At 41.8% G+C, this 25,663-nt stretch overlaps 2 protein-coding genes across 3 annotated transcripts; both read right to left on the reverse strand.

The window, feature by feature from the left end:
• Nucleotides 1-552: 552 nt before the first annotated feature.
• Nucleotides 553-3,165, reverse strand: LOC106570169 (uncharacterized). Its single transcript, XM_082960666.1, has 6 exons — nt 2,524-3,165; nt 2,354-2,403; nt 2,164-2,233; nt 1,779-1,877; nt 1,575-1,655; nt 553-1,484 (listed from the first exon to the last, which is right to left on the reverse strand). Exons 1-6 carry the CDS (start codon nt 2,632-2,634, stop codon nt 1,299-1,301), a joined length of 597 nt encoding a protein of 198 aa, XP_082816792.1. The 5' UTR covers nt 2,635-3,165; the 3' UTR covers nt 553-1,298.
• A 3,095-nt stretch (nt 3,166-6,260) lies between these two features.
• On the reverse strand, nt 6,261-11,650 carry zn706 (Zinc finger protein 706). Of its 2 annotated transcripts, none has more exons than XR_001320568.3 (4): nt 11,564-11,650; nt 9,760-9,901; nt 7,433-7,598; nt 6,261-7,340 (listed from the first exon to the last, which is right to left on the reverse strand). XR_001320568.3 is itself a non-coding variant. In NM_001141044.1 (4 exons), exons 2-3 carry the CDS (start codon nt 9,892-9,894, stop codon nt 7,503-7,505), a joined length of 231 nt encoding a protein of 76 aa, NP_001134516.1. In that variant the 5' UTR covers nt 9,895-9,901; nt 11,564-11,578; the 3' UTR covers nt 6,269-7,340; nt 7,471-7,502. The 2 variants fall into 2 exon arrangements, 1 of the variants encoding a protein (NP_001134516.1); NM_001141044.1 differs by having other exon boundaries at nt 6,269-7,340; nt 7,471-7,598; nt 11,564-11,578.
• Nucleotides 11,651-25,663: the final 14,013 nt, after the last annotated feature.

The raw sequence follows: 25,663 nt of genomic DNA on the forward strand, positions 1-25,663 counted from the left end.
CTATGGTATTTCTCTCCATTAGGACTGGGTCCTGGCTCCTACGGGTTACTCTGCTTTCTACTGTGATGGAGAATGCCTATACCCTCTGGGTTCCTGCATGAACGCCACCAACCACACTATGATCCAACTAGTGGTCAGTATGCACTACTACACCCTCTCTCACATGAACGCTAACATTGGTTTCAGTAGGAAAGATGGTAAATGGCTCAGACATTAATGGGAAATATGGCAGATGGAAAGTAATACACCCAAGTTACCTAAGTCTACAATGGCAGACTCACACATCACAATACAATGCCATAAAGTGTGGGCCTGTAGTACCTGTAAATCTACTAAACGTTGTTGTTTATTTCCATATCTAAAGAATAAAGCATAATTGTTCATGTAATATTAGCCTCATATTTGCAGGAAGAGGTAATAGTGATGAAATGATCAAGTAAATGAAAAGACAGAGACAAATGCTTTTAAATGACCAGTTATTTTATTTCAAAATGTAAAATTCAGTGCAAAGTAATGTAGTGCATTAGTGTCTAGATCCCTGTTAGGTGGACGGACAGAGATGGACGGAGAGAGAGATGGACGGACAGAGAGAGAGAGACATGGACAGACAGAGAGAGAGAGACATGGACAGACAGAGAGAGAGAGACATGGACAGACAGAGAGAGAGAGACATGGACAGACAGACAGAGAGAGACATGGACGGACAGAGAGAGAGAGAGACATGGACGGACAGAGAGAGAGAGAGACATGGACGGACAGAGAGAGAGAGAGACATGGACGGACAGAGAGAGAGAGAGACATGGACGGACAGAGAGAGAGAGAGACATGGACGGACAGAGAGAGAGAGAGACATGGACGGACAGAGAGAGAGAGAGACATGGACGGACAGAGAGAGAGAGAGACATGGACGGACAGAGAGAGAGAGAGACATGGACGGACAGAGAGAGAGAGACATGGACGGACAGAGAGACAGAGACATGGACGGACATAGAGAGAGAGATGAACGGACAGAGAGAGAGAGATGAACGGACAGAGAGAGAGAGATGGACGGACAGAGAGAAGTGTGGCCTTTCAGATCTCTGCAGCAGGACTACATGCTGGCCATGAGGTTCTCCAGGTGGTACTCCAGGAGGCTGGAGAGCTCAGTGACCAGAGACTCTGGGTTAAAGTACCAGGCCAGCTGCTGCCCAAACATGTCATCTAGCAGAGCCATCAGCCCGCCCTGAAGAGAACACCACACAACACATAGATAATGGCTCTGAGTTACTAGCTTACCAAGAGGAAGGAGACAATGAGAGTTACTCCCTGTAAAACGTCATTGAAACCCTGTTAATCAGGAAAAAGTAAACTAGGAATAAGGAAGTAAACTCGACTCTTACATTGAGCAGCAGCAGGTATCTCTCAGCCTTTGGCTCAATGCTGGCAGCAGCGGGCAGGAAGGAGTACAGGAGAGCGTACAGACGCTCCATGAACCCACCAGGGTGCTAAAGGAAACAAAGGAGGAGAGAAGAGAAATTGAAGTGAAATTGCCAAGAGAGAGACATGGAAACATGTACCAGTGAGATGCTACTTACCACCATCATGGACTTCTGAGCTGTCATCATCCCAAACATCACCAGTTCAAAGAGGACATCTATCAGGTTAACATGATGGATCTAGGACAAGAAAACACATTTGGAGAAAATAGGAAGGATTTCAAATAGATCAGATACTGTGATGTATAAAGACATGCATGTGGAAGAACTCAAAGTGAGACATGAAAGAGTTAATGAACTCACCTTTGCCTCAGCCAGCTCCCTCTCAATGTCAATCTGCTTGGAGGGGTCACTCAGGTAGTCCACAAAGTCGTTATAGGCACGGATGAATTCGGCCTCGTCCTATCACAAAGCAAAGAGCATTGATGTTAGTGAACAGAAGACATTTCCCACTGAGGACGCTCTCTTTCCCTTGAATGAATAATGAGTTAGTGAGCTACCATGTGGTGGGCCTGAACCAGTGCGCCCATTAGGACCTTTCCCGCCACAAACAGATGGTTCCTGCTCAGGGTGGAACCAAGTAGTGTCTAGAGAAGAGGGAAGAGTTAGGGTGAGACACCCATCTTCCTCTAGGAGACAGACAGAACAAGAAGATACAGAGAGAAAAAATTAAAGTGGGTCCACTCACAGTGAAGGCCTGGCGCAGGGAGACGAGCCTCAGGGCGATGTCCTCCACTCTCTTGGTGGTAAGGTAGAGGCTGTGGGAGGGAGGGAATGGAGCATGTCAACCATTAGAGTCAATGGGGATAACAGCATGGTGACCACTATCCTTCAGCATCTGACAAGCCCAGACTACACAGACATTTACAGGAACTCACTTTAGCAGAGGAACCTCCCTCTCCTCAGGCAGCAGGTCCTCCTCCCAGCCCTACAACAACAGAACAAACATTCAACATCAGTGACCAATGACATGACAAACAATGGGTCAATGGAAGGATCTTAATGCTACTAGTCAATAGAATGTGTAGCTGTGTGTCTAACATCTGACCTCATAGCAGTTGTGGCCCTCAGGCTCTGGCTCAGTGAACTGCTGATTGGTGGGCGTAGAGACTGAGGCAGCCTCCGACCACGCCGAGGAGAGCAGCCCATCCAGCCCCATGTGGAGAGTGGCGTACACCACCGAGACATCAGTCTGCTGCTACAAAAACACACACAACACACCTGTTTACCACACACACACATTATTAGAAAACAGAGCATATCCAATGCAAAAATGCCCAGTAATTTGTATTCTATATACATAGGAAAATGTTTATTTACCTGGTAGCAGCCAAGCGTCACGTCCACAGACGCTAGCTAATACTACTAGCAAAAGTGCATCGTTTAGCAACATTTACTAAAGTTAACGTTAGCTTGCAAGTCTGGATTACAGAAATACACAACATTTCACAAATTACATTGTCAATGTTGAATGTAGTAAAATAAGAAGTTTAAAACTTCACATACCCTCTTCGAAGTCGCTGTCGCTGTCCACCTCCAGACGATCGCGAACCCTGCAAAACGGAAAAAGACAAGAAAAACAAACCACAAATGAATTTGAACAACCTGTCGACGCAGTAGGCCGCGACGTCCTCGCACTCTCTCCGTCAATGTTGAAAAGCACCCGGGCATTTTCCAGTCGATGTTTCAATCTCAGGTCTCAAAAATCAGTCAAGGTTGTTGTTGTTGAACAGCAAATTCAGGTTCCTTGTTTTCGAACAGAAAACGTTCAATAGAACGCCGATATGTTCTAACGGTTAGATGTCTCATGGCAACACATATATTTGAAAAGTGTTGTTTACAAAATTGACAGCTGTGTTGCCATAGAAATGGGTTTGGAACTCTATGCTTACCGTTAGAATCCTATACAGTTCCTGGTCATCATTCTAATTCTATTGACCCTATTTTGTCACCAGAGGCTTTCCTATGTTGTGTGTGTATAATGTAAAATAAAAAGACCAAATGTTTTTTAAGTCACTAGCTAGGTCAATGGCCCATTGAAATGATTTAGCTTGTTTCATGGAAGTTGTTGTTGAACTTCTGAAAGTCTAGGCTTTGGCTCAGTAGGCTATAAAGTCTTGTGGAGCACAGACAACCTGGGTTAAAACATATTGACCACATTCAGACAAGGGGGGCGAAGCCACAGCCCACTGAGGTAGGAGAGCACTGAAGCATCTGCATAATAATAATTCATATGTCTTTTATAAACAGGATATTATCATTGATTATATCAAAGTATATGTATGAAAAAGTCTGATTGACCTTTTTCCATGGCAGGTTCACCTTTTGAAGCCAGATGAGGTTCCCAAAGCGTGCTGCGCACCCACCAAGCTCAGTCCCATCTCTGTACTCTTCTACGACGACAACAACAATGTGATCCTAAAGAAGCATCGCAACATGGTGGTCAAGACCTGTGGATGTCTGTGACATCTGTGGTGGCCCATCTATTCTACATCATTTTAATAAACCTCACTACCATTGTTCCAAAAGATACAAACAGGGTAATATACCTCGCAACCAGGAGTTGATATCAATAATCTGGCAATTTGAGGATAAATAGTATGTATCTACACTGAACAAAAATATAAATGCAACATGCAACAATTTCAACGATTCAACGCCCTAATCTATGGATTTCACATGACTGGGAATCCAGACGTGCATCTGTTGGTAACAGATACCATTTTAATGAAGATAGGAGCGTGGATCAGAAAACCAGTCAGTATCTGGTGTGACCACCATTTGCCTCATGCAGTGGGACTCATTTAATTTTTTTAATGTTTTTAATTTAACCTTTTTAACTAGGCAAGTCAGTTAAGAACAAAATCTTGTTTACAAGGACGTCCTTCCCCGGCCAAACCCGGACAACGCTGGGCCAATTGTGCCCCGCCCTATGGGACTCCCAATCACGGCTGGATGTGATGCAATTAATCAATCAAATGTATTTATGAAGCCCTTCTTACATCAGCTGATGTCACAAAGTGCTGTACAGAAACCAGCCTAAAACCCCAAACAGCAAGCAATGCAGATGTAGAAGCGCGGTGGCTAGGAAAAACTCCCTAGAAAGGCCAAAACCTAGGAAGAAACCTAGAGAGGAACCAGGGTATAAGGGGTGGCCAGTCCTCTTCTGGCTGTAACGGGTGGAGATTATAACAGAACATGGCCAAGATGTTCAAATGTTCATAGATTACCAGCAGGGTCAAATAATAATAATAATAATAATGCAGCTTGGATTTGAACCAGTGACGCCTCTTGCACGAGAGATACAGTACCTTAGACTGCTGCGCCACTCGGGAGCCCACATCTCCTTAGCATAGTTGATCAGGCTGTTGATTGACGCCTGTGGAATGTTGTCCCACTCCTTTTTGATATATTTTTTTAAGTTGCTGGATTTTGGCAGGAACTGGAACATGCTGTCGTGCATGTTGATCCAGAGCATCCCAAACATGCTTATGAGTATGCAGGACATGGAAGAATTTAGATATTTTCAGCTTCCAGGAATTGTGTACAGATCCTTGCAACATGGGACTGAGCATTATCATCCTGAAATATGAGGTGATGGCGGCGGATGAATGGCACAACAATGGGCCTCAGGATCTCCTCACGGTTTCTCTGCATTCAAATTGCCATCGATAAAATGCAATTGTGTTCATTGTCCATAGTTTATTTCCCCATACCATAACCCCACCGCCACCATGGGGCGCTCTGTTCACAACGTTGACATCAGCAAACCACTCACCCACGCGACACAGGATTCATCCGTGAAGAGCACACTTCTTCAGCGTGCCAGTGGCCATCAAAGGTGAGCATTTGTCCACTGAAGTCAGGTCAAGACCCTGGTGAGTACAACGAGCACTGTGACGATTTCTTCTTACAAACTCTTCAGTTGTGCAATCCCAGTTTCATCAGCTATCAATGGTGTCTGATCTCAGATGATCCTGCATGTGAAGAAGCCGGATGTGGAGGTCCTGGGCTGTCATGGTTAAACTTGGTCTGCGGTTGGACATACTACCAAATTCTCTAAAACGACATTGGTAGAGAAATTAATACTCCAGAAACATCTCTGGTGGACATTCCAGCAGTCGGCATGCTCCATCAAAATTTGAGAAAAAACGGCGTGTTGTGTGGCAAAACTGCACATTTTAAGGTGGCCTGTTATTGTCCCCAGCACAATGTGCACTTGTCTAATGATCATGCTATTTAATCAGTTTATTGAAGTGCCCCACCTGTCAGGTGGATGGATTATCTTGGCAAAGAAGAAATGCTCACTAACATGGATATAAACAAATTATGCACAAAATTTGAGAAATAAACTTTTTGTGCTTATGAAACATTCCTGGAATATTTTACTTCAGCTCATGAAACATGGGACCAACACTTTCAATGTTGTGTTTATATTTTTGTTCAGTATAATATATTGATTTTGAGTATGAGAATGGTATATGAATAACACACATTGCCTCCTTCATAAAGAAGGACCTTCACATTCGACTTAGAACCATACTTCCCTCTTAAACTATTCAAATCTACAGTATTTCAGATAATTACATCACCCTTTGTCATATATTCTATGTATCCAATCAAAGCTGTAAAGTACTGTGACATAAGTGCAATGCTAAATTTCTACCCTTTTGATGTCTGTTGTATTGTTGAACCATGAATTTCTCATTGTCTCTTTTAGATGTACTACACATGGTTCAATTAAAACACTAAATATATTGACCATAAGTGTGTGACAAAAATTACTACTTTTTATGCATTTCTTTAATTATACTTTTAACCAGTACAAGTTAGTAGCAATGGTAAATGTCATATTTTTGTCGTTTTTCTATGTACAGAGGATCCAATACACAGGAATTTGTCATTGTCAACATATTTATGGAGGACTGTGTACTGCTATATTTGTAATAAAAGAACTAGAATATATATTGCAGAGGTTGATTTGATGCAGAAGTGAGAGGAAATGCCAGTGAACACAGACCTCCAGAAACTGATTGACACTCCTATCCTAGACAGTGTCACCCCTCTTCAGCTACATAGCATTCCAGTATATTGGAAATACATTAAATACTTATAAGTATGCATTAATCTGGTATCAGTATAGACGGAATGGCGTTTAACTTGCATTTGGAAGTAACACATTTTCTGCCAGCATTAGAAGGCATACATATTCTCACACACAGACAAAACGTATTCACTGCTTTACTTCAGAATGGATCAAATAGGCAGAGGAATGCTTTCATATATATTGCTACATTTCTTGGAAACGGTCAAATGCAAAATACAATTGTTACAACGTGGACCCGGCGACTATCAAAAGTGATTTTGGCACTGTTTCGACCAGGGCCTTTTACAGGCAGAACAAGGCTCAGTCTTGGGCAATTAACAAATCCTTTCCACTATGACACCATTCTCAAAGAAAGCAGAAATTATTTGCACAAGTGTATAGGAGGAGGTATAGAAAAGAGTTGGGCGTAAAAGTAAGACAGCGGTACACAACTGAGAAAAAGTTGCAAAAACAGTAACACCGTTACACTTTTAGATGTGTAACAGTCTAGATGTTATTGAATCAGGTATTAATGAAGGAAGCAGCATAGGGAAAAGAGATGTAGGTAGAGTGGGCTGATATAATTAAGATGGGTGCTTCCACAGAGTCTGAAGTTGAGGGGTGGTTGGACATATAAGATGGGGTGCTGGTGTGCTTCTGCCCCCCTTTTTAGGTCATTGTCACAAATATTCCCCCACCCATGTCCAGGGGTCTCAGTGTTTTGTCTCTTGACGCCATTAAGTTCCAGTCGCAGCGCTCTAATCGTGGTCATCGTGTGTCTGTGAATCACAACATGAAAGGCGATGAGTGACAACATATCCACACATTGAGTCATACAAACTTTAGCATGGGGAAAGAGTTTGCTTCTAACATGTATACTGGGAGTCTGAATGATGAGAGCATCTTAACCCAGCTGTAGGTCCATTGTGTGTGTTGGTCTTTTAAGCCTCAACATCATCCAGCTCTGGGGGCATTGGGGACTTGGGATGCTTGCTCTCAAAGTGCTGCTTGAACGTCTTCGGGTCCGGCATCTGCGTCTGTAAGGGTCAGGTAAGGAACAGAGGATATCAACAACTGTTGGCTGAGACCGAATTTTCAGGTGATAAACAAAGCAATAAAATGCACCAAAGTACAACAGATCACACAGGCCAGTACAATTGGACTAGACACGAAGATAAATCTAAAAGGTAGGGATGTCAAACGTTCAGGCTGCTGTACAGACTATGGAGGCTCTTGTCTAGAGCACCTGGTTAAATTGTGGTTGAGAGCATTATTTTACTCTATGGCATTGTGAATGGTGATCTTAGGCTTGTGTGCGGCGACTCGGCCATGCAAACCCATTTCATAAAGCACCTGATAAACAGTTCTTGTGACGTTGCTTCCAGAGGCAGCTTGAAACGCGGTAGTGAGTGTTGCAACCGAGGACACAAGCTCCCGTTCTGTGAGCTTGGGCCTACCACTTCACGGCTGAGCCATTGTTGCTCCTAGACGTTTCCAATTCACAATAACAGCACTTATAGTTGACCAGGGCAGCTATAGCAGGGCAGAAATTTGACTAACTGACTTGTTGGAAAGGTGGAGCCACGTTGAAAGTCACTGAGCTCTTCAGTAAGGCCATTCTACAGCCAATGTCTGTCTATGGAGATTACATGGCTCTGTGCTCGATTTTATACACCTGTCAGCAACGGGTGTGGCTGAAATAGCCGAATCCACTAATTTGACGGGGTGTCCACATACTTTTGAATATAGAGTGTATACTATCATCTTAAATGGACATGTTGAAATATTTTGCCATAGTCAATTGTATATTCTGTTAATTTCCCTAATGTGGACAGTTTGTGTTAATAACTTACACATGCCTGCATTTTCACCCCAGAAAATGTAGTGGAATTACACATCCATTTTACCTCAGATTGTTGATGCTAGTATAAAAGTGTATCATTTTCAAGATGACATATGATTGATTACTTAAAACAGATCAATATCTTTGGTTTTGTACCGGTTATGCAGGACTTAGAAATGCCACATAAGTTAACGAAATGCCACAGAAAATTAAACGCGGTCTCTCTATAAAAGTCGATGGCCACACACCAATACATGGATTTGACAGTCAAACTGTCACTTAAATAGCAGCCAACTGTTGTCACTGTTGATATCCTATGTCGCGTCGTGATTCGTTTAAGTTTAAGATAACTAACAAAAAAGTGGTCAGTTTCCTACCGAAATCAACACCTGACATTCCAAGATAAAAATGTAATTCCGCTACACGTTCATCTAACCAACCGTGAATAGGTTATTCCAAGTGTGAATAGTGTTACTTCAAACAGCGCTACACCACCAATATTTAACCCCCATTCTATTGATTTCAGCGTGACATTGATGGAAGTGATTAACAAAAAAAGTGTTGCATTACACTTACCGCGTCTGTGACCCACTTGAATGAAAATGCAACACTTCTAAAATGTAGGCCTAGCTAACGGTCTTCTACAAATTGTCCTCTAACCAGTTATGTACACATTATTCCCAGATTCTGTTTGGTTTTTGAGCCGTGTTAGTTTTAACAGGACGTGCAACCTCATCTCCCCCTCTCGCACAATTGATTTCAATGTGATTTCGATATGAGTGATTCACAAATAAGTGTTGCATTTGTCTTCCTGTCTTGGTCGAACCCCAAAGCAAAATTAATCACTCTAAAATCTATATGACAGTGTTCTGCAAGTTGTTCTCTAACCAGAGATGTAAAAACCCTCCAGTTTCCATGTTTTTTTTTTAATTTGTGGGTTTCAAGAGCGCATACAACCTGATTTCCCCAATTGATATCAGTTATTTGTCACTTGTCAAAACAGGGTTTTTGGTGTGTGTGCCGTTAATACAAAAGTACTGTGATTATTATTGTTGCACATGTATGTGCAGATATTGTTATATCTTCAATATAACAAACTGTTTCTGCATATTGGTTATTGATTTGGACACATTGTCTACAGAAAGCAGCACCACCATCATTTTCAACTTAAGTTTTAGGACTATTTTATTGAACTTTCAACATCAATTTCTAATGGTTATGTACTTAATCAGGTAAAAACTGCTGAATGATTACCAAAACATGCTGCAGTTCATTTTGATGAGACACCAGGAATCACCAAAACGAGTTTGGCCTGCCTTCTAAAGGCACATACAGTACCAACCACCAATACTCACCCGACAGACAGGACAGGTGTGGACCAGCGCTGCCTTGGCTGCAGTCTTCTGGTCTGCTGCCGCTCCCTTCTTCTTAGCAGCTGCCGCCTTGGCGTTCTTTTGCTGGGATTGAATCTTCTGTTGACCGCGAGCCATGGCCTACCTGAGAGAAACAGACATAGAAAAATGCTACCCATTTGTATTTATCTGGTGATACTAGTATATCAGTCTTTGTTAGAAGTCTAGCCATCTATTTAGAGAACGTACAAGTGAATTTAGCTACACAAGAAACTAGCCAGCTGACAACTAAACAAGAGATTCTGTAATATTATATAGCTAGCTAGTATTTGGTAAACAATAGTTTATGTAACAGCTTAGCTATAAGATGTATAGCTCTCCTGACCCCTTCCGTCTCAGCCTCCAGTATTTATGCTACAATAGTTTGTGTGGAGTATTTCTCCGGTGTCCTGTGTGAATTTAAGTATGCTCTCTCTAATTCTCTCTCTCTCGGAGGAGGACCTGAGCCCTAGGACCATGCCTCAGGACTACCTGGCCTGATGACTCCTTGCTGTCCACAGTCCACCTGCTGCTCCAGTTTCAACTGTTCTGCCTGCGGCTATGGAGCCCTGACCTGTTCACCGGACGTGCTACCTGTCCCAGACCTGCTGTTTTCAACTCTCTAGAGACAGCAGGAGCGCTAGAGATACTCTGAATGATCGGCTATGAAAAGCCAACTGACATTTACTCCTGAGGTGCTGATCTGTTGCACCCTCTACAACCACTGTGATTATTATTATTTGACCCTGCTGGTCATCTATGAACATTTGGACATGTTCTGTTATAATCTCCACCTGGCACAGCCAGAAGAGGACTGGCCACCCCTCATACCCTGGTTCCTCTCTAGGTTTCTTCCTTGGTTCTGGCATTTCCAGGGAGTTTTTCCTAGCCACCGTGCTTCTACATCTGCATTGCTTGCTGTTTGGAGTTTTAGGCTGGGTTTCTGTACAGCACTTTGTGACATCAGCTGATGTAAGAAGGGCTTTATAAATACATTTGATTGATATAAGATGTAGGCATGCTATACTATCTAATAGCTAAAATATGTTATTAAAGTGGACATCGTTTTAACGACTTTGCACATATGAAACTGACAATCATAATCAATCAAAAATATCAAATTCCCAGTTTATGCTACAAAACCAACTTTATAAGGGGTTTTAAAACTAGGTTTATTGTCGTCTGTTCTGGTAAGAATGTGATGAGCATAAAACAAGAACCACAACAGGCCATTCCAGTGCAGTGGCTAGCTGGGGTGTATTCAATAGGAAGAACTGACCTGTGTCCAATATAAACTCGTTTTCGTTGCGAAACGTTTTGCAACCGTTTGCACTAATGACTATACCCCGTCTTGATACTTCGCTCTTGCACTGTAGCTAACTAGCCAACTTTAGTTCGGTTGGCAAAGAGAGCTAGCTAGCTAGCAATCAAAGCCAACATCTATCTAGTAAGCTAGCCAATTAATTAGTTACAGTTGGCGTGGTTTAATGATAATAACTAAGACCAACACGTCTGAGGCGCGAACTGAAACAAAATACAACATGGTTAGCCAGTTCTAACAACAATGGCTAACGTTAAGCGATCAGTTAGCTAGCCAGCTATTTCACGTGTGGCATAGCTAGCTAGTTATTTAGCTGACATTGCAGAACTGAATAGCTAAACCAAAACGAACGTTACCCAAGTGTTTATTTGGCTATCAGTTGTACAAACCGATATATGTGCTCTTCAATCTAATAAACAATATGTTACATTTTGAGAGAAAAAATACCTTAGCGTTGCTTCGCCCTTCTTCTTCTTCTTCTTCTTCGGTGAGGTTTATCGCTGGTTGGCATCCAACGTTATGGTGCATTACCGCCACCTACTGTACTGGAGTGCGGACCAGAGACAGGGAGAAACTAAATCCTACCTGCCAGCCCCGTTGCTCTTAAAAACTATAACAAACTATTTGAGACTATATCTAATGATGTTCTTGTCAATATACTCTTTAAACTCATTTCCTGTATCCCCTTCTCCCTCATACTAGTTCTCAGCCTCTCTCTTTCCCTCTGATAAAGCCCACACTGTAGCAATACATGCTCCACGGTCTCTGTTTCCTGGCAATAATCACACTTTCCTGTTGGATGCTTTCCGATTACATTTAAGGTATTATTCAACCCGCTGTGTCACACTCTTAATCTTGTAAAAATAGCCTCCTTTCTTCTGTCCTATCCTGCCAATCTCCCCTCCCCAAATTTTCTCTGTACTTGAAAGAAATGCCTTCCCTTAGTATCTCTATTCCACTGCTTCTGTCATCTCTGCACCATCACTGTGCAAATCAGTCTTTTTGCCTCTGCCTTGCGCATTAAAACTACAACATCAACATCTCCACTACGAAGTGCTTATTTAGCCAGTACATCACCTGCCTTGTTCCCCTCCACCCCCACGTAGGCTGGGACACAAGTACATTTTATCTGTATACCCATTTGTCTAATCCTGCCATGGGTTTGTAGCACCTCATAAAGCATGTCTTCTCTGCTACGTGAGCTAAAGGACTGGATACTCATCAACACCGCACATGAATCAGAGCAAATAACTACTCTGTCTGGCTTGACTTCCTCCACCCACTGCAAGGCCAACAGTATTGACATCAGCTCCGCCGTAAACACATCCATATGATCTGTAATGCGTTTCTGTAGTCTCTCCAACACTTCTAGATCAACTATTGGAGGTGGGAGTAGCCATGGTGGATTCACAGGGATAGCTACCGTTGGACTAAACTCCCTTCCATACAGTCCAATCTCCTTTGCCTGGGTATTACCCAACCACCCAAAGCTTGTGTTCTGCCTTCACTCATGTTCCCAGCATGCCTGTAAAATCCCTTTCGCAGGATGAGACACCACATTTCCCTGTAGATTAACCCATTAATTCATTGCCAGCTGCTGTCTCCTTATCTGCAATGGCCTATCCCCCTTCTCCACCTGTAGTGCAGCCACTGGGGAGTTCCGAAACGGCCCACTACATATTCTTGCCCCTGTATGACATCTAGCCTTTCCAATGAGGCCCGGGCTGCCGAACCATACGCTATGCTGCCATAGTCTATGACAAATTGGATCAATGCAACATACATGGTCCTCAATGAGGAACGCCCAGCCTCCCACTCCTTCCCTGTCAGACAGCGTATCACATTTAGCAGCTTCATACACTTTCCCACCTCTCTCAAAGTGTTCTGCCCAGGTCAGTCTAGTGTCAAAGTATACCCCAAGCAACCTGAAGGCCCCCACCCTCTCCAAGTTTCGTCCATATAACCTCAAGCATACCTCATCTCCCACCTTCCTCCTAAACACCATGGGACCACGCAGCCGTCAAGTGCAAATCAATCCACAAAATATGTTTAATTGTTACCTGATTAAATGAATCATGTAACAACTAACTCATCAGGAATTTGAGGCACCACGGAAGAGGTTGTTTAAAGAGTTACCATCTCCCAAATTAAACTCTATAAGATATACAGTTGAAGTCGGAAGTTTACATACACCTTAGCCAAATACATTTAACTCAGTTTTTCACAATTCATGATATTTAATCCTAGTAAAAATTCCCTGTCTTAGGTCAGTTAGGATCACCAATTTATTTTAAGAATGTGAAATGTCAGAATAATAGTAGAAAGAATGATTTATTTCATATTTTATTTCTTTCATCACATTCCCAGTGGGTCAGAAGTTTACATACACTCAATTAGTATTTGGTAGCCTTGCCTTTACATTTTTTAACTTGGGTCAAACGTTGCGGGTAGCCTTCCACAAGCTTCCCATAATAAGTTGGGTGAATTTTGGCCCATTCCTCCTGATAGAGCTGGTGTAACTGAGTCAGGTTTGTAGGCCTCCTTGCTTGCACACGCTTTTTCAGTTCTGCCCACAAAATTTCTATGGGATTGAGGTCAGGGCTTTGTGATGGCCACTCCAATACTTTGACTTTGTTGTCCTTAAACCATTTTTCCACAACTTTGGAAGTATACTTGGGGTCATTGTCCATTTGGAAGACCCATTTGCGACCAAGCTTTAACTTCCTGACTGATGTCTTGAGATATTGCTTCAATATATCCACATAATTTTCATTCCTCATGATGCCATATATTTTGTGAAGTGCACCAGTCCCTCCTGCAGCAAAGCACCTCCACAACATGATGCTGCCACCCCTGTGCTTCACGGTTGGGACGTTGTTCTTCGGCTTGCAAGCCTCCCCCTTTTTCCTCTAAACATAACCAAACAGTTCTATTTTTGTTTCATCAGACCAGAGGACATTGCTCCAAAAAGTACGATCTTTGTTCCCATGTGCAGTTGCAAATCGTAGTCTGGCTTTTTTTATGGCGGTTTTCGAGCAGTGGCTTCTTCTTTGCTGAGCGGCCTTTGAGGTTATGTCGATATAGGACTTGTTTTACTGTGGATATAGATACTTTTGTAGCTGTTTCCTCCAGCATCTTCACAAGGTCCTTTGCTGTTGTTCTGGGATTGATTTGCACTTTTCGCACCAAAGTACGTTAATCTCTAGGAGACAGAACGCGTCTCCTTTCTGAGCGGTATGACAGCTGCGTGGTCCCATGTTGTTTATACTTGCGTACTATTGTTTGTACAGATGAACGTGGTACCTTCAGGCATTTGGAAATTGGTCCCAAGGATGAACCAGATTTGTGGAGGTTTACAATTTTATTCTGAGGTCTTGGCTGATTTCTTTTGATTTTCCCATGACGTCAAGCAAAGAGGCACTGAGTTTGAAGGTAATCCTTGAAATACATCTACAGGTACACCTCCAATTGACTCAAATTATGTCAATTAGCCTATCAGAAGCTTCTAAAGCCATGACATCATTTTCTGGAATTTTCCAAGCTGTTTAAAGGCACAGTCAACTTAGTGTATGTAAACTTCTGACCCACTGGAGTTGTGATACAGTGAATTATAAGTGAAATAATCTGTCTGTAAAAAACTGTTGGAAAATTGAGATTCCTTGTGTCATGCACAAAGTAGATGTCCTAACCGACTTGCCAAAACAAGAAATTTGTGGGGTGATTGAAAAACCAGTTTTAATGACTCCAACCTAAGTGTATGTAAACTCCCGACTTCAACTGTACATGTATGCTTAGTTGAATACACTGAAAGCAAACTTACAGTTACCAAAAACAATTTAATCCAATCAATGTTTCTAGATATCATGTGGCTGTCCATGGCACTGATTTCTGTGTGTGTTTGTGTGTGTGTGTGTGTGGTGTGTGTGTGTGTGTGTGTGTGTGTGTGTGTGTGTGTGTGTGTGTGTGTGTGTGTGTGTGTGTGCGTGCAAAGGTTAAAAAAAAAGAGTTGACTCACCCTACATGTAGACTAGCTGAACGCAAATGCCATCCTCCTCTCTTTCATGTTGACAAAACGGTCTATGGCTCTGCCATACAGTACATATTTAGTTTTTGTTTTCATTGGCTACATAGCTAAAATGCTTGCTAGCCTAGCTTCCTTGCATGGGCAACAACGAACCAGCTAAGTCGGCTAGCTAGTTAACGTGAGCCTACTAGGCTACATCTAGGCTACATATTGAACTTCAATCATCTTAGGCCAGTGGCACAATATATAAATGTATTGTTAGATCAGAATCACATCATAATCATTGGCCTGTACAGAGAATCACAGTGCATTCGGAAAGTATTCAGACCCATTGACTTTTTCCACATTTTGTTACATTACAGCCTTATTCTAAAATTGATAAAATTATATACAATCTACACACAATACCCCATAATGACAAAGCGAAAACAGGTTTTTAGACATTTCTGCACATTTATATAATAAAAAAAAACTGAAATACCATATTTACATAAGTACTCAGGCAATTTATTATGAGATTCGAAATTGCGCTCAGGTGCATCCTGTTTCCATTGATCATCCTTATGATGTTTCTACAACTTGATTGGAGTCTACCTGTGGTAAATTCAATTGATTGGACATGATTTGGAAAGGCACACACTTGTCTATATAAGGTCCCACAGTTGACAACCAAGCCATGAGGTAGAAGGAATTGTCTGTTGAGCTCAGAGACAGGATTGTGTCGAGGCACAGAACTGGGGAAGGGTACCAAAAAATGTCTGCAGCATTGAAGGTCCCCAAGAACACAGTGGCCTCCATCATTCTTAAATGGAAGAAGTTTGGAACCACCAAGACTCTTCCTAGAGCTGGCCGCCCTGCCAAACTGAGCAATCGGGGGAGAAGGGCCTTGGTCAGGGATGTGACCAAGAACCTGATGGTCACCCTGACAGAGCTCCAGAGTTCCTCTGTGGAGATTGGAGAACCTTCCATAAGGAAAACCATCTCTGCAGCACTCCACCAATCAGGACTTTATGGTAGAGAGGCCAGACGGAAGCCACTCCTCAGTAAAAGGCACATGACAGCCTGCTTGGAGTTTGCTAAAAGGCACCTAAAGGACTCTCATATTATGAGAAACAAGAATCTCTGGTCTGATGAAACCAAGATTGAACTCTTTGGCCTGAATGCCAAGCGCCGTGTCTGGAGGAAACCTGGCACCATCCCTACGGTGAAGCATGGTGGTGGCAGCATCATGCTGTGTGGATGTTTTTCAGCGGCAGGGACTGGGAGACTAGTCAGGATTGAGGGAAAGATGAACGGAGCAAAGTACAGAGAGATCCTTAATGAAAACTTGCTCCAGAGCGCTCAGGACATCACCTTCCAACAGGACAATGACCCTATGCACACAACCTGTCCTTGAGTGGCCCAGCCAGTGCCCAGCCTTGAACCCGATCGAACATCTCTGGAGAGACCTGAAAAAATCACCTTCCAACAGGAAAACGACCCTAAGCACACAGCCAAGACAACGCAGGAGTGGCTTCGGGACAAGGCTCTCAACCTGAGCTTGAGCAGATCTGCATAGAAGATTGGGAGAGACTCCCCAAATACAGGTGTGCCAAGCTTGTAGCATCATACCCAACAAGACTTGAGGCTGTAATTGCTGCCAAAGGTGCTTCAACAAGGTACTTAGTAAAGGGTCTAAATTCTTATGTAAATGTGATATTTCAGTTGTTGTTTCTTTATACATTTGCAAAAATTTCTCAAAACCTGTTTTTACTTTGTCATTATGGGCTGTTGTGTGTAGATTGACGAGGAACAAAAACTATTTAATCCATTTTAGAATAAGGCTATAAAGTAACACAATTTGGAAAAAGTCAAGGGGTCTGAATACTTCCCGAATGCACTGTAAGTCATAATCACAAGTCCAAATCCACATCTCCGTCCATGGCTTAGGAAAGGTCTGATTTAGCAAGCTAGCTACTGCAGGACAACAACGCAAGCAGACCAAAAACAGACATGTTTTTTCTGACAATTATATTTTGCATAGGATGTGATTTAATTGGTGTGAAGCCAAATCCAAACTGGCCTCCCTTGAGGTCGTTTTTCTGCGCCAGGACAACCCACAGCTAAGCTCAGCTCTACACTGATTGGCTAATTCTTTATAATTCTTTTATAAAAATGTTTAGCAAGGGAAGTCAAATGCTTGTTGGCATCAATCATACTACCCACTATTGCGACCTGTATGCTCTCATTGGCTGGCCCTCGCTCCATATTCGTCGCCAAACCTACTGGCTCCAGGTCATCTATAAGTCTGTGCTAGGTAAAGCCCTGCCTTATCTCAGCTCACTGGTCACCATAGCAGCACCCACCCATAGCACGCGCTCCAGCAGGAATATTTCACTGGTCACCCCCAAAGCCAATTCCTTGTTTGGCTGCCTTTCCTTCCTTCCAGTTCTCTGCTGCCAATGAATGGAACGAATTGCAAAAATCACTGAAGCTGGAGACTCATATCTCCCTCACTAACTTTAAGCACCAGCTGTCAGAGCAGCTCACAGATCACTGCACCTGTACATAGCCCATCTGTAGATAGCCTATCCAACTACCTCATCCCCATACTGATATATTTAATTTTTTATTGTTTTTTTGCTCCTTTGCACCCCAGTATCTCTACTTGCACATTCATCTTCTGCACATCTATCACTCCAGTGTTTAATTGCTAAATTGTAATTATTTCGCCACTATGGCCTATTTATTGCCTTACCTCCCTTATCTTACCTCATTTGCACACACTGAATATAGACTTTTTCTATTGTGTTATTGACTGTATGTTTGTTTATTCCATGTGTAACTCTGTGTTGTTGTTTGTGTCGCACTGCTTTGCTCTATCTTGGCCAGGTCGCAGTTGTAAATGAGAACTTGTTCTCAACTGGCCTACCTGGTTAAATAAAGGTGAAATACATTTTTGGGAAAATGTAACAATCAATTAAATTACTACTGCGCCAACATGCCATACTCTTTTGTTCCAGACAGCATCAGATACATGGGCTACACATACTGAGACAGAGGGGCAATGTTTCCCTTGCTCTGCGGATTTCTCCGGTGAGATTCAGCCACTTGAGATTTGACAGAACATTATGAATACACAGAGACGAAAAATACAAATAATTGTATATTTTGTGTTTTTTTTATTGATAAAATATTTGGGGAAGTCTGGCTTCCTTTGGCAACCATGAATACACGCCACTGTCTTAGACATGCTTGGAAGAGGATATAGTTTAGTTGATGACTTGTCTAATCTCACATTCTCAACCTTAAAGGAAAGAGGAAGCATGAGAGAGCTATCTGCTGTGTGTGTCTGACCATGTTTGTGTGAAAGAGAGAGTATATAGACCCCAATGTGTTTTTTTTTTTTTTTTAACCCTAACCCTAGTTTCATGTCCACACCCCGGCTCAACTCCAACTCTAGCCCTAACTACAGCTCGGTACAGTGTAATAATGACAATACTTGTTACACTGTAATTACAGGAATAAATACAAAGTCATAGGGCACTGTGTAATGTGTAAACATCCATATCGTGGAAGATCCGCATATAGCTCAATTTTAATTTAAAGGCACTGTTCGTGGAGTCTGCATTCACGGTAAACGGTGCATATTTTGGCTCAATTCTAAATTACCTTTACATTTAAACGCGGATCTTCCGTCATACTTCCGCGATAGGGATTGAATCCAGCCCTAACTTTAATTAAAATGAAATGGACTCAAACCCTGTCTGATGGAAGTTTGACATAAAACAAATTAAGAAAAACATTTATTTTGGGCTGATATTCACTTCTGCTTTTGGGGTTTTGTTTCAGCCGGTCTCTTTCACAGTGTCACGTTCTGACCAGTATAAGGGGTTATTGTAGTTTGGTCAGGACGTGGCAAGGGGTGTTTGTTTTATGTGGTTCGGGGTTTGTTGGGATATGTACTTATGTAAGAGGGGTGTTTGTTTTATGTGTTCTGGGGTTTTTGGGTATTGTTCTATGTTTTGTATTTCTATGTTGTGTATTTCTTTGTTGGCCTGGTATGGCTCTCAATCAGGAACAGCTTTACATCGTTGTTGCTGATTGGGAGTCATACTTAGGTAGCCCTTTTTTCACTTGTGTTTTGTGGGAAGTTGTTTTTGCATTGCTGTGTATAGCCTGCAAGACTGTCGTTCGTTCATTTTCTTACGTGTCTCAATAAAAGTTAAATATGAGCACTCAACCCGCTGCGCCTTGGTCTACTCCATACGACGACCGTTACAGTTTCACTAAATCAAATTTATATAGCCCTTCTTACATCAGCTGATATATCAAAGTGCTGTGCAGAAACCCAGCCTAAAACCCCAAACAGCAAGCAATGCAGGTGTAGAAGCACAGTGGCTTGGAAAAACTCCCTAGAAAGGCCAGAACCTAGGAAGAAACCTAGAGAGGAACCAGGCTATGAGGGGTGGCCAGTCCTCTTCTGGCTGTGCTGGGTGGAGATTATAACAGAACATGGCCAAGATGTTCATAAATGACCAGCATGGTTAAATAATAGTAATCACAGTGAACAGGTCAGGGTTCCATAGCCGCAGGCAGAACAGTTGAAACTGGAGCAGCAGCACGGCCAGGTGGACTGGGGACAACAAGGAGTCATCATGCCAGGTAGTCCTGAGACATGGTCCTAGGGCTCAGGTCCTCCGAGAGAGAGAAAGAGAATTAGAGCATACTTAAATTCACACAGGACACCGGATAAGACAGGAGAAATACTCCAGATATAGCAGACGGACCCTAGCCCCCCGACACAAACTACTGCAGCATAAATACTGGAGGCTGAGACAGGAGAGGTCAGGAGACACTGTGGCCCCATCCGATGATACCCCCGGACAGGGCCAAACAGGCAGGATATAACCCCACCCACTTTGCCAAAGCACAGCCCCCACACCACTAGAGGGATATCTTCAACTAGCAGCACTACTGCTGAACTAGTGCCCCAACCACAACACTTACACCACCACCCCTGGTACATCACAAGGTCAACGAGAGGATCCCAGAGGCCATGCTTCCGTTCACAATTATTTTCAGTGTATTTCTGCTTTGTTACTTCCCCTTGTTGGTTTAAAAAAATGTGGTTGTATAATTCCACCTCCGACACTGTCACGGCTTTCTGAAGAATGGGACCAAAGCGCATCATGTGTATCGTTCCACATTTTATTTAAACTGTGAAACTATGCAAGACATACAAATAAACTCATAAACAAAACAACAAACCGTGACGAAGCCGTGCAACATACACTTACTCAAAATACAATCTCCCACAAAACCAGGTGGGAAAACAACTACTTAAGTATGATCTCCAATTAGAGACAACGATGACCAGCTGCCTCTAATTGGAGATCATCCCAAAAAAGCCCAACATAGAAATACAAAACTAGAACATAACAACATAGAAAATCTAAACTAGAAAAAACCCGTCACGCCCTGACCTACTCTACCATAGAAAATACCAGCTTTCTATGGTCAGGACGTGACAGACACCTTCAAAATAATAGCTATGCAGGAGTCGGCTTGCGCGAATCTGATTGAATCTAGCCTTGAGTCCAAAAGTGTCAGGACACAGTTTAGACACAGTGTCTAAGCAATGCTGATTCCTTGGCTAGTGTGGGAATCCTAATATTGAGAATGTAATCATGATGATCAGTGACAAAACAACTGTGACGGATGTGTATAGCTGAAATAGCAGCAAAGAAAAACATAACTTAGTAGCACCCTTCACCCCACTGCCTTCAACGCATTTTATTATTTCACTTGTTGCTCATTTCAAGACCTTTACGCTTTTGACTCATGACGAATCAAATGACTCAGACAGACAGTAGTATAGGTCAACAGTGTTGGTTGAAGAATGTGATATCCGTTTACATTGTACATTCTTGACAATGGCAACTGGTCAATTTGCTTTACACACTTATTGATTTAGACAAGTCTTTTACATTGTGTAATACATTGAAAAGATAAAATCAACAAAAAAGATATCACAATATTTAACGTATCTGTTATGAGGTCTGCGTGTAGCTTGTGTAGAGGAGTCAGGCCCAGGACAGCAGATATGAGTAAATAAACGTAATTTACTCAAAATAGGCAAATACAATACAATAAAGCAAGCCCACATAACAGACCGTATAACATACAAACAATCACTCACAAAAAAAACATGGGTGAACAGAGGGTTAAATAACGAACAAGTAATTGGGGAAGTGAAACCAGGTCTGTAAAACAAAGACAAAACAAATGGAAAATGAAAAGTGGATTGGCGATGGCTAGAAGGCCGGTGACGTCGACTGCCGAACGCCGCCCGAACAAGGAGAGGGACCGACTTCGGCGGAAGTCGTGACAGTATCACCAGTTACACTATTCAAAATGGTCAAACAATTATTATTTTTTGCATTGGACATTTTAACCTTTGACATATGTTACAAAAGGCAATGATGCTAAGCAATGATGATACAGGGGGAAGAGCGTCATTTTTTTAGGGGGTAGATCAGCTTTAATATTGCATACAGATTGTGGCTTCTATCAATGTCATTGTCTGCATCATTCTCAGTCCCCCATATATATTATTTTAATATATACAGTACCAGTAAAAAGTTTGGACACACCTACTCATTCAGGGTTTTCTTAATTTTTACTATTTTCTACATTGTAGAATAATAGTGAAGACATCACAACTACAAAATAACACATATGGAATCATGTAGTAACCAAAAAAGTGTTAAACAAATCAAAATATATTTTATATTTGAGATTCTTCAAAGTAGCCACCATTTGCATTGATGACAGCTTTGCACACTCTAGGCATTATCTCAACCAGCTTCATGAGGTAGTCACCTGGAATGCATTTCAATTAACAGGTGTGCCTTCTTAAAAGTTAATTTGTGGAATTTATTTTCTTCTTAATGCATTTGAGCCAATCAGTTGTGTTGTGACTAGGTAGGAGTGGTATACAGAAGATATCCCTATTTGGTAAAAGACCAAGTCCATATTATGGCAAGAAAAGCTCAAATAATCAAAGAGAAATGACAGTCCATCATTACTTTAAGCCATAAAGGTCAGTCAATCTGGAAAATTTTAAGAACTCTGAAAGTTTCTTAAAGTACAGTCGCAAAAACCATCAAGCGCTATGATGAAACTGGCTCTCATGAGGACCACCACAGGACAGGAAGACCCAGAGTTACCTCTGCTGCAGAGAATAAATTCCTTAGAGTTAACTGCACCTCAGATTGCAGTCCAAATAAATGCTTCACAGAGTTCAAGTAACAGACACATCTCAACATCAACAGTTCAGAGGAGACTGTGTGAATTAGGCCTGTTTCTTGCTTGGGCCAAGAAACAAGAACAATGGACATTAGACTGGTGGAAATCTGTCCTTTGGACTGATGAGTCCAAATGTGAGATTTTTGGTTCCAACCGCTGTGTCTTTGTGAGACATAGAGTAGGTGAATGGATGATCGCTGCATGTGTGGTTCCCACCGTGAAGCATGGAGGAGGAGGTCTGATGGTGTGGGGGTGCTTTGACGGTGACACTATCAGTGATTTATTTAGAATTCAAGGCACACTTAACCAGCATGGCTACCACAGCATTCTATAGCGATACACCATCCCTTCTGGTTTGCGCTTAGTGGGACTATCATTTGTTTTTCAACAGGACAATGATCCAAATCACACCTCCAGGCTATGTAAGGGCTATTTGACCAAGAAGGAGAGTGATGGAATGCTGCATCAGTTGACCTGGCCTCCACAATCACCCGACCTCAACCCAATTGAGGTTGTTTGTGTCACGCTGGTATAAGGGATCGGGAGACGTGCAGGAATGCGTAATAGAGTTTTTTATTATACCCAAATTACAGCATGCCGTGTACAGGCACGGTGACGAAGACCAAACAAACACGTATACAACACACAGGGTTGAAACCCAAACAAAAGAGAGAGGACTACCTCAAATAAATAACACACGCGCACAATGATTATCACACAGGACGAGACCCGTAATCATCTGCGCAATCCACAATGGCACAAATGCCAAAACACACAGCACAGGTACTCACACGACCAACGAACATTGTAACAATAATCGACAGGACACTGGTAAACCAAGGACACACTTACACAATTACTAATCACTGGGAATAGGGGCCAGGTTTGCGTAATGAAAGTTCCAGATGGATCTGTGACAGTTTGGGATGAGTTGGACCGCAGAGTGACGGAAAAGCAACCAAAAAGTGCTCAGCATATGTGGGAACTCCTTCAAGACTGTTGGAAAAGCATTCCTCATGAAGCTGGTTGAGAGAATGCCAAGAGTGTGCAAAGCTGTCATCAAGGCAAAAGGTGGCTAATTTGAAGAATCTAAAATCTAAAATATATTTTTATTTGTTTAACACTTTTTTGGTTGCTACACGATTCCATATGTGTTAGTTTTGATGTCTTCACTATTATTCTACAATGTAGAAAATAGTAAAAAATTAAGAAAAACCCTTGAATGAGTAGGTGTGTCCAAACTTTTGACTGGTACTGTATATTATTTTAAATATGTATATACAGTATATATTTTTATATATTTTCCTTCTTTATTATTTTCCCCTAACCCTATCACCCCTCCCATAATTGGAGTAAACTAACGGACAACAATACTTAGGCTTCTACTTCCAGCTTATTCATACTATATACATTTTACAGTCATTATATTTTACATTAGTTATCTGTTGTTTTTTGGGGGGGTCCCAGCCTTCAGCTACACTCAACCCCTCCCATCTATCTCTGAAGACCATTCAGTTTTGATTTCTAGTTGCCATATATTTTTCCTCTGTGCTGTGATGTTTCACAAAAGTTCTGAACCTTTCTATTCTCGTAGTTTCTACAGATTGTAAATTAAAGATAAAATGTTTTGCTAATAGTATTTTAATATTATTGATCGATTGACTCTGACTTTTTAAATCACCCAGCAGTGCTATTTGCAGAGTTATCTCCAAGTAAGTCTTGCAGTTTTTTTAGCCATTCCTGAACCTGCGACCAAAAACAAGCTACATATGGCCAGTACCAAACAAATGATCTAATGGTTCTGTCTCTTCGTAGCAAAATCTGTAGAGCTGGGACGGTTGTATCCCACATATAACATTGTATTGGTTGCTAGAATTTTGTATAATAATATACATTGAAAATATCCTCCCTACTCTTTTGCGACCTATATGGCACAGCTGTCCATTTTTTGGTCCTTAAATGAAACTGGTAACCATTTTATTTATCACAATTTTCTTTAACCAATTTTGGTCTTTAATGCAGAGCTAACAGACAAGCTCCTTACCTTCTCCCCTTTCCACTTGCGTCCTCCATTTTCATGGTAATGATGCAATCAGTTGGTTGCAATTTTGGATTAAGCAAAAGATATATATATTTTTTTGTTAACTGGATGTGTGACATAACTCCACCAGTCCTATTTATGAGATAATTTGCAAAGATTATACAGTTATTTGTACATTTTTCCCCAAAATAATGTTTTTTTTATCAATTAGTATATTTGATTTTAACCATAATATTTGTTCAAATATTTGTTCTGTCTTTTCTGGTGAATCAAACTGAACTGTTCTGTTTGTTCCCATCCATTCATGTCCCTTCTCCTCCATTGTCCTGAGGGAGATTGCTGTTTCTCTGCATCCTGGACCTTTGGGCCTTTCATGAACGACACAGAGGACATGATGTAGCTAGCTACACCGTTTCAGTCAAGAAAGGAAAACAATTCTGATTCTTATTTAGATAGACTTTAGATAGACTTTAGACGGACTATCTCTCTTACATACTTTTTATTTCAGCACAAGAGTTCTGAATAAGCAGAGAGATTGAGTTTCAGAAGAGATACATTGAATAACTAGTGTGACTTGAATTGTGTGAGTGTGGTGTTTGTCACTGCAAATTAATTAGCCATCCTGTCTCTGCAACCACAGAGCTTAAACTGAGCCACTGTGTTCACCACTGACACAGTTAGTCTGAAGGAGAGGCCAGTCAGACTACTGAGAGACCAGTCATACTACTGAGACATGATCGAGACAGTCTAACAGTGAGGAACAATGTGGTGACTAAAAGAGAAACAAGCGACCACCACACTTCCTCAAGTCCAGCTGTCCAGATTACATCCTCTGTTTCTGACTTCCCTCTCCCTTTCTTTCTATTTTCTCTCAAATCTTTCATTTCCCCCTTTCGAATCATCAATGAGAGTGAATGAGGTGTCACTGATATGTAAAATTCACCAATGGCACATAAGGATGCTGTCCTGTGGAAGACAATGATTCTAAATGGAAATGCTAAAATGGAAATAAAAGCTTTTCCCCTGTTGAAACCTGAAGTTGACTTTCAGTAGAAATAACATGACTGAAGTCATCTATGACTTCCCCCAAAAGTTGTCACTTCCCCGTTATGTTATTTTCTATTTTCTAGGCACAGTTCCACTTTCTTTCTGTGATTTTCATCACATACATCAAAACATTAGCACTTAACAC

The sequence above is a fragment of the Salmo salar genome, chromosome 14, assembly GCF_965601325.2.
Source record: "Salmo salar chromosome 14, fSalSal1, whole genome shotgun sequence".
Lineage (NCBI taxonomy): Eukaryota > Metazoa > Chordata > Actinopteri > Salmoniformes > Salmonidae > Salmo > Salmo salar.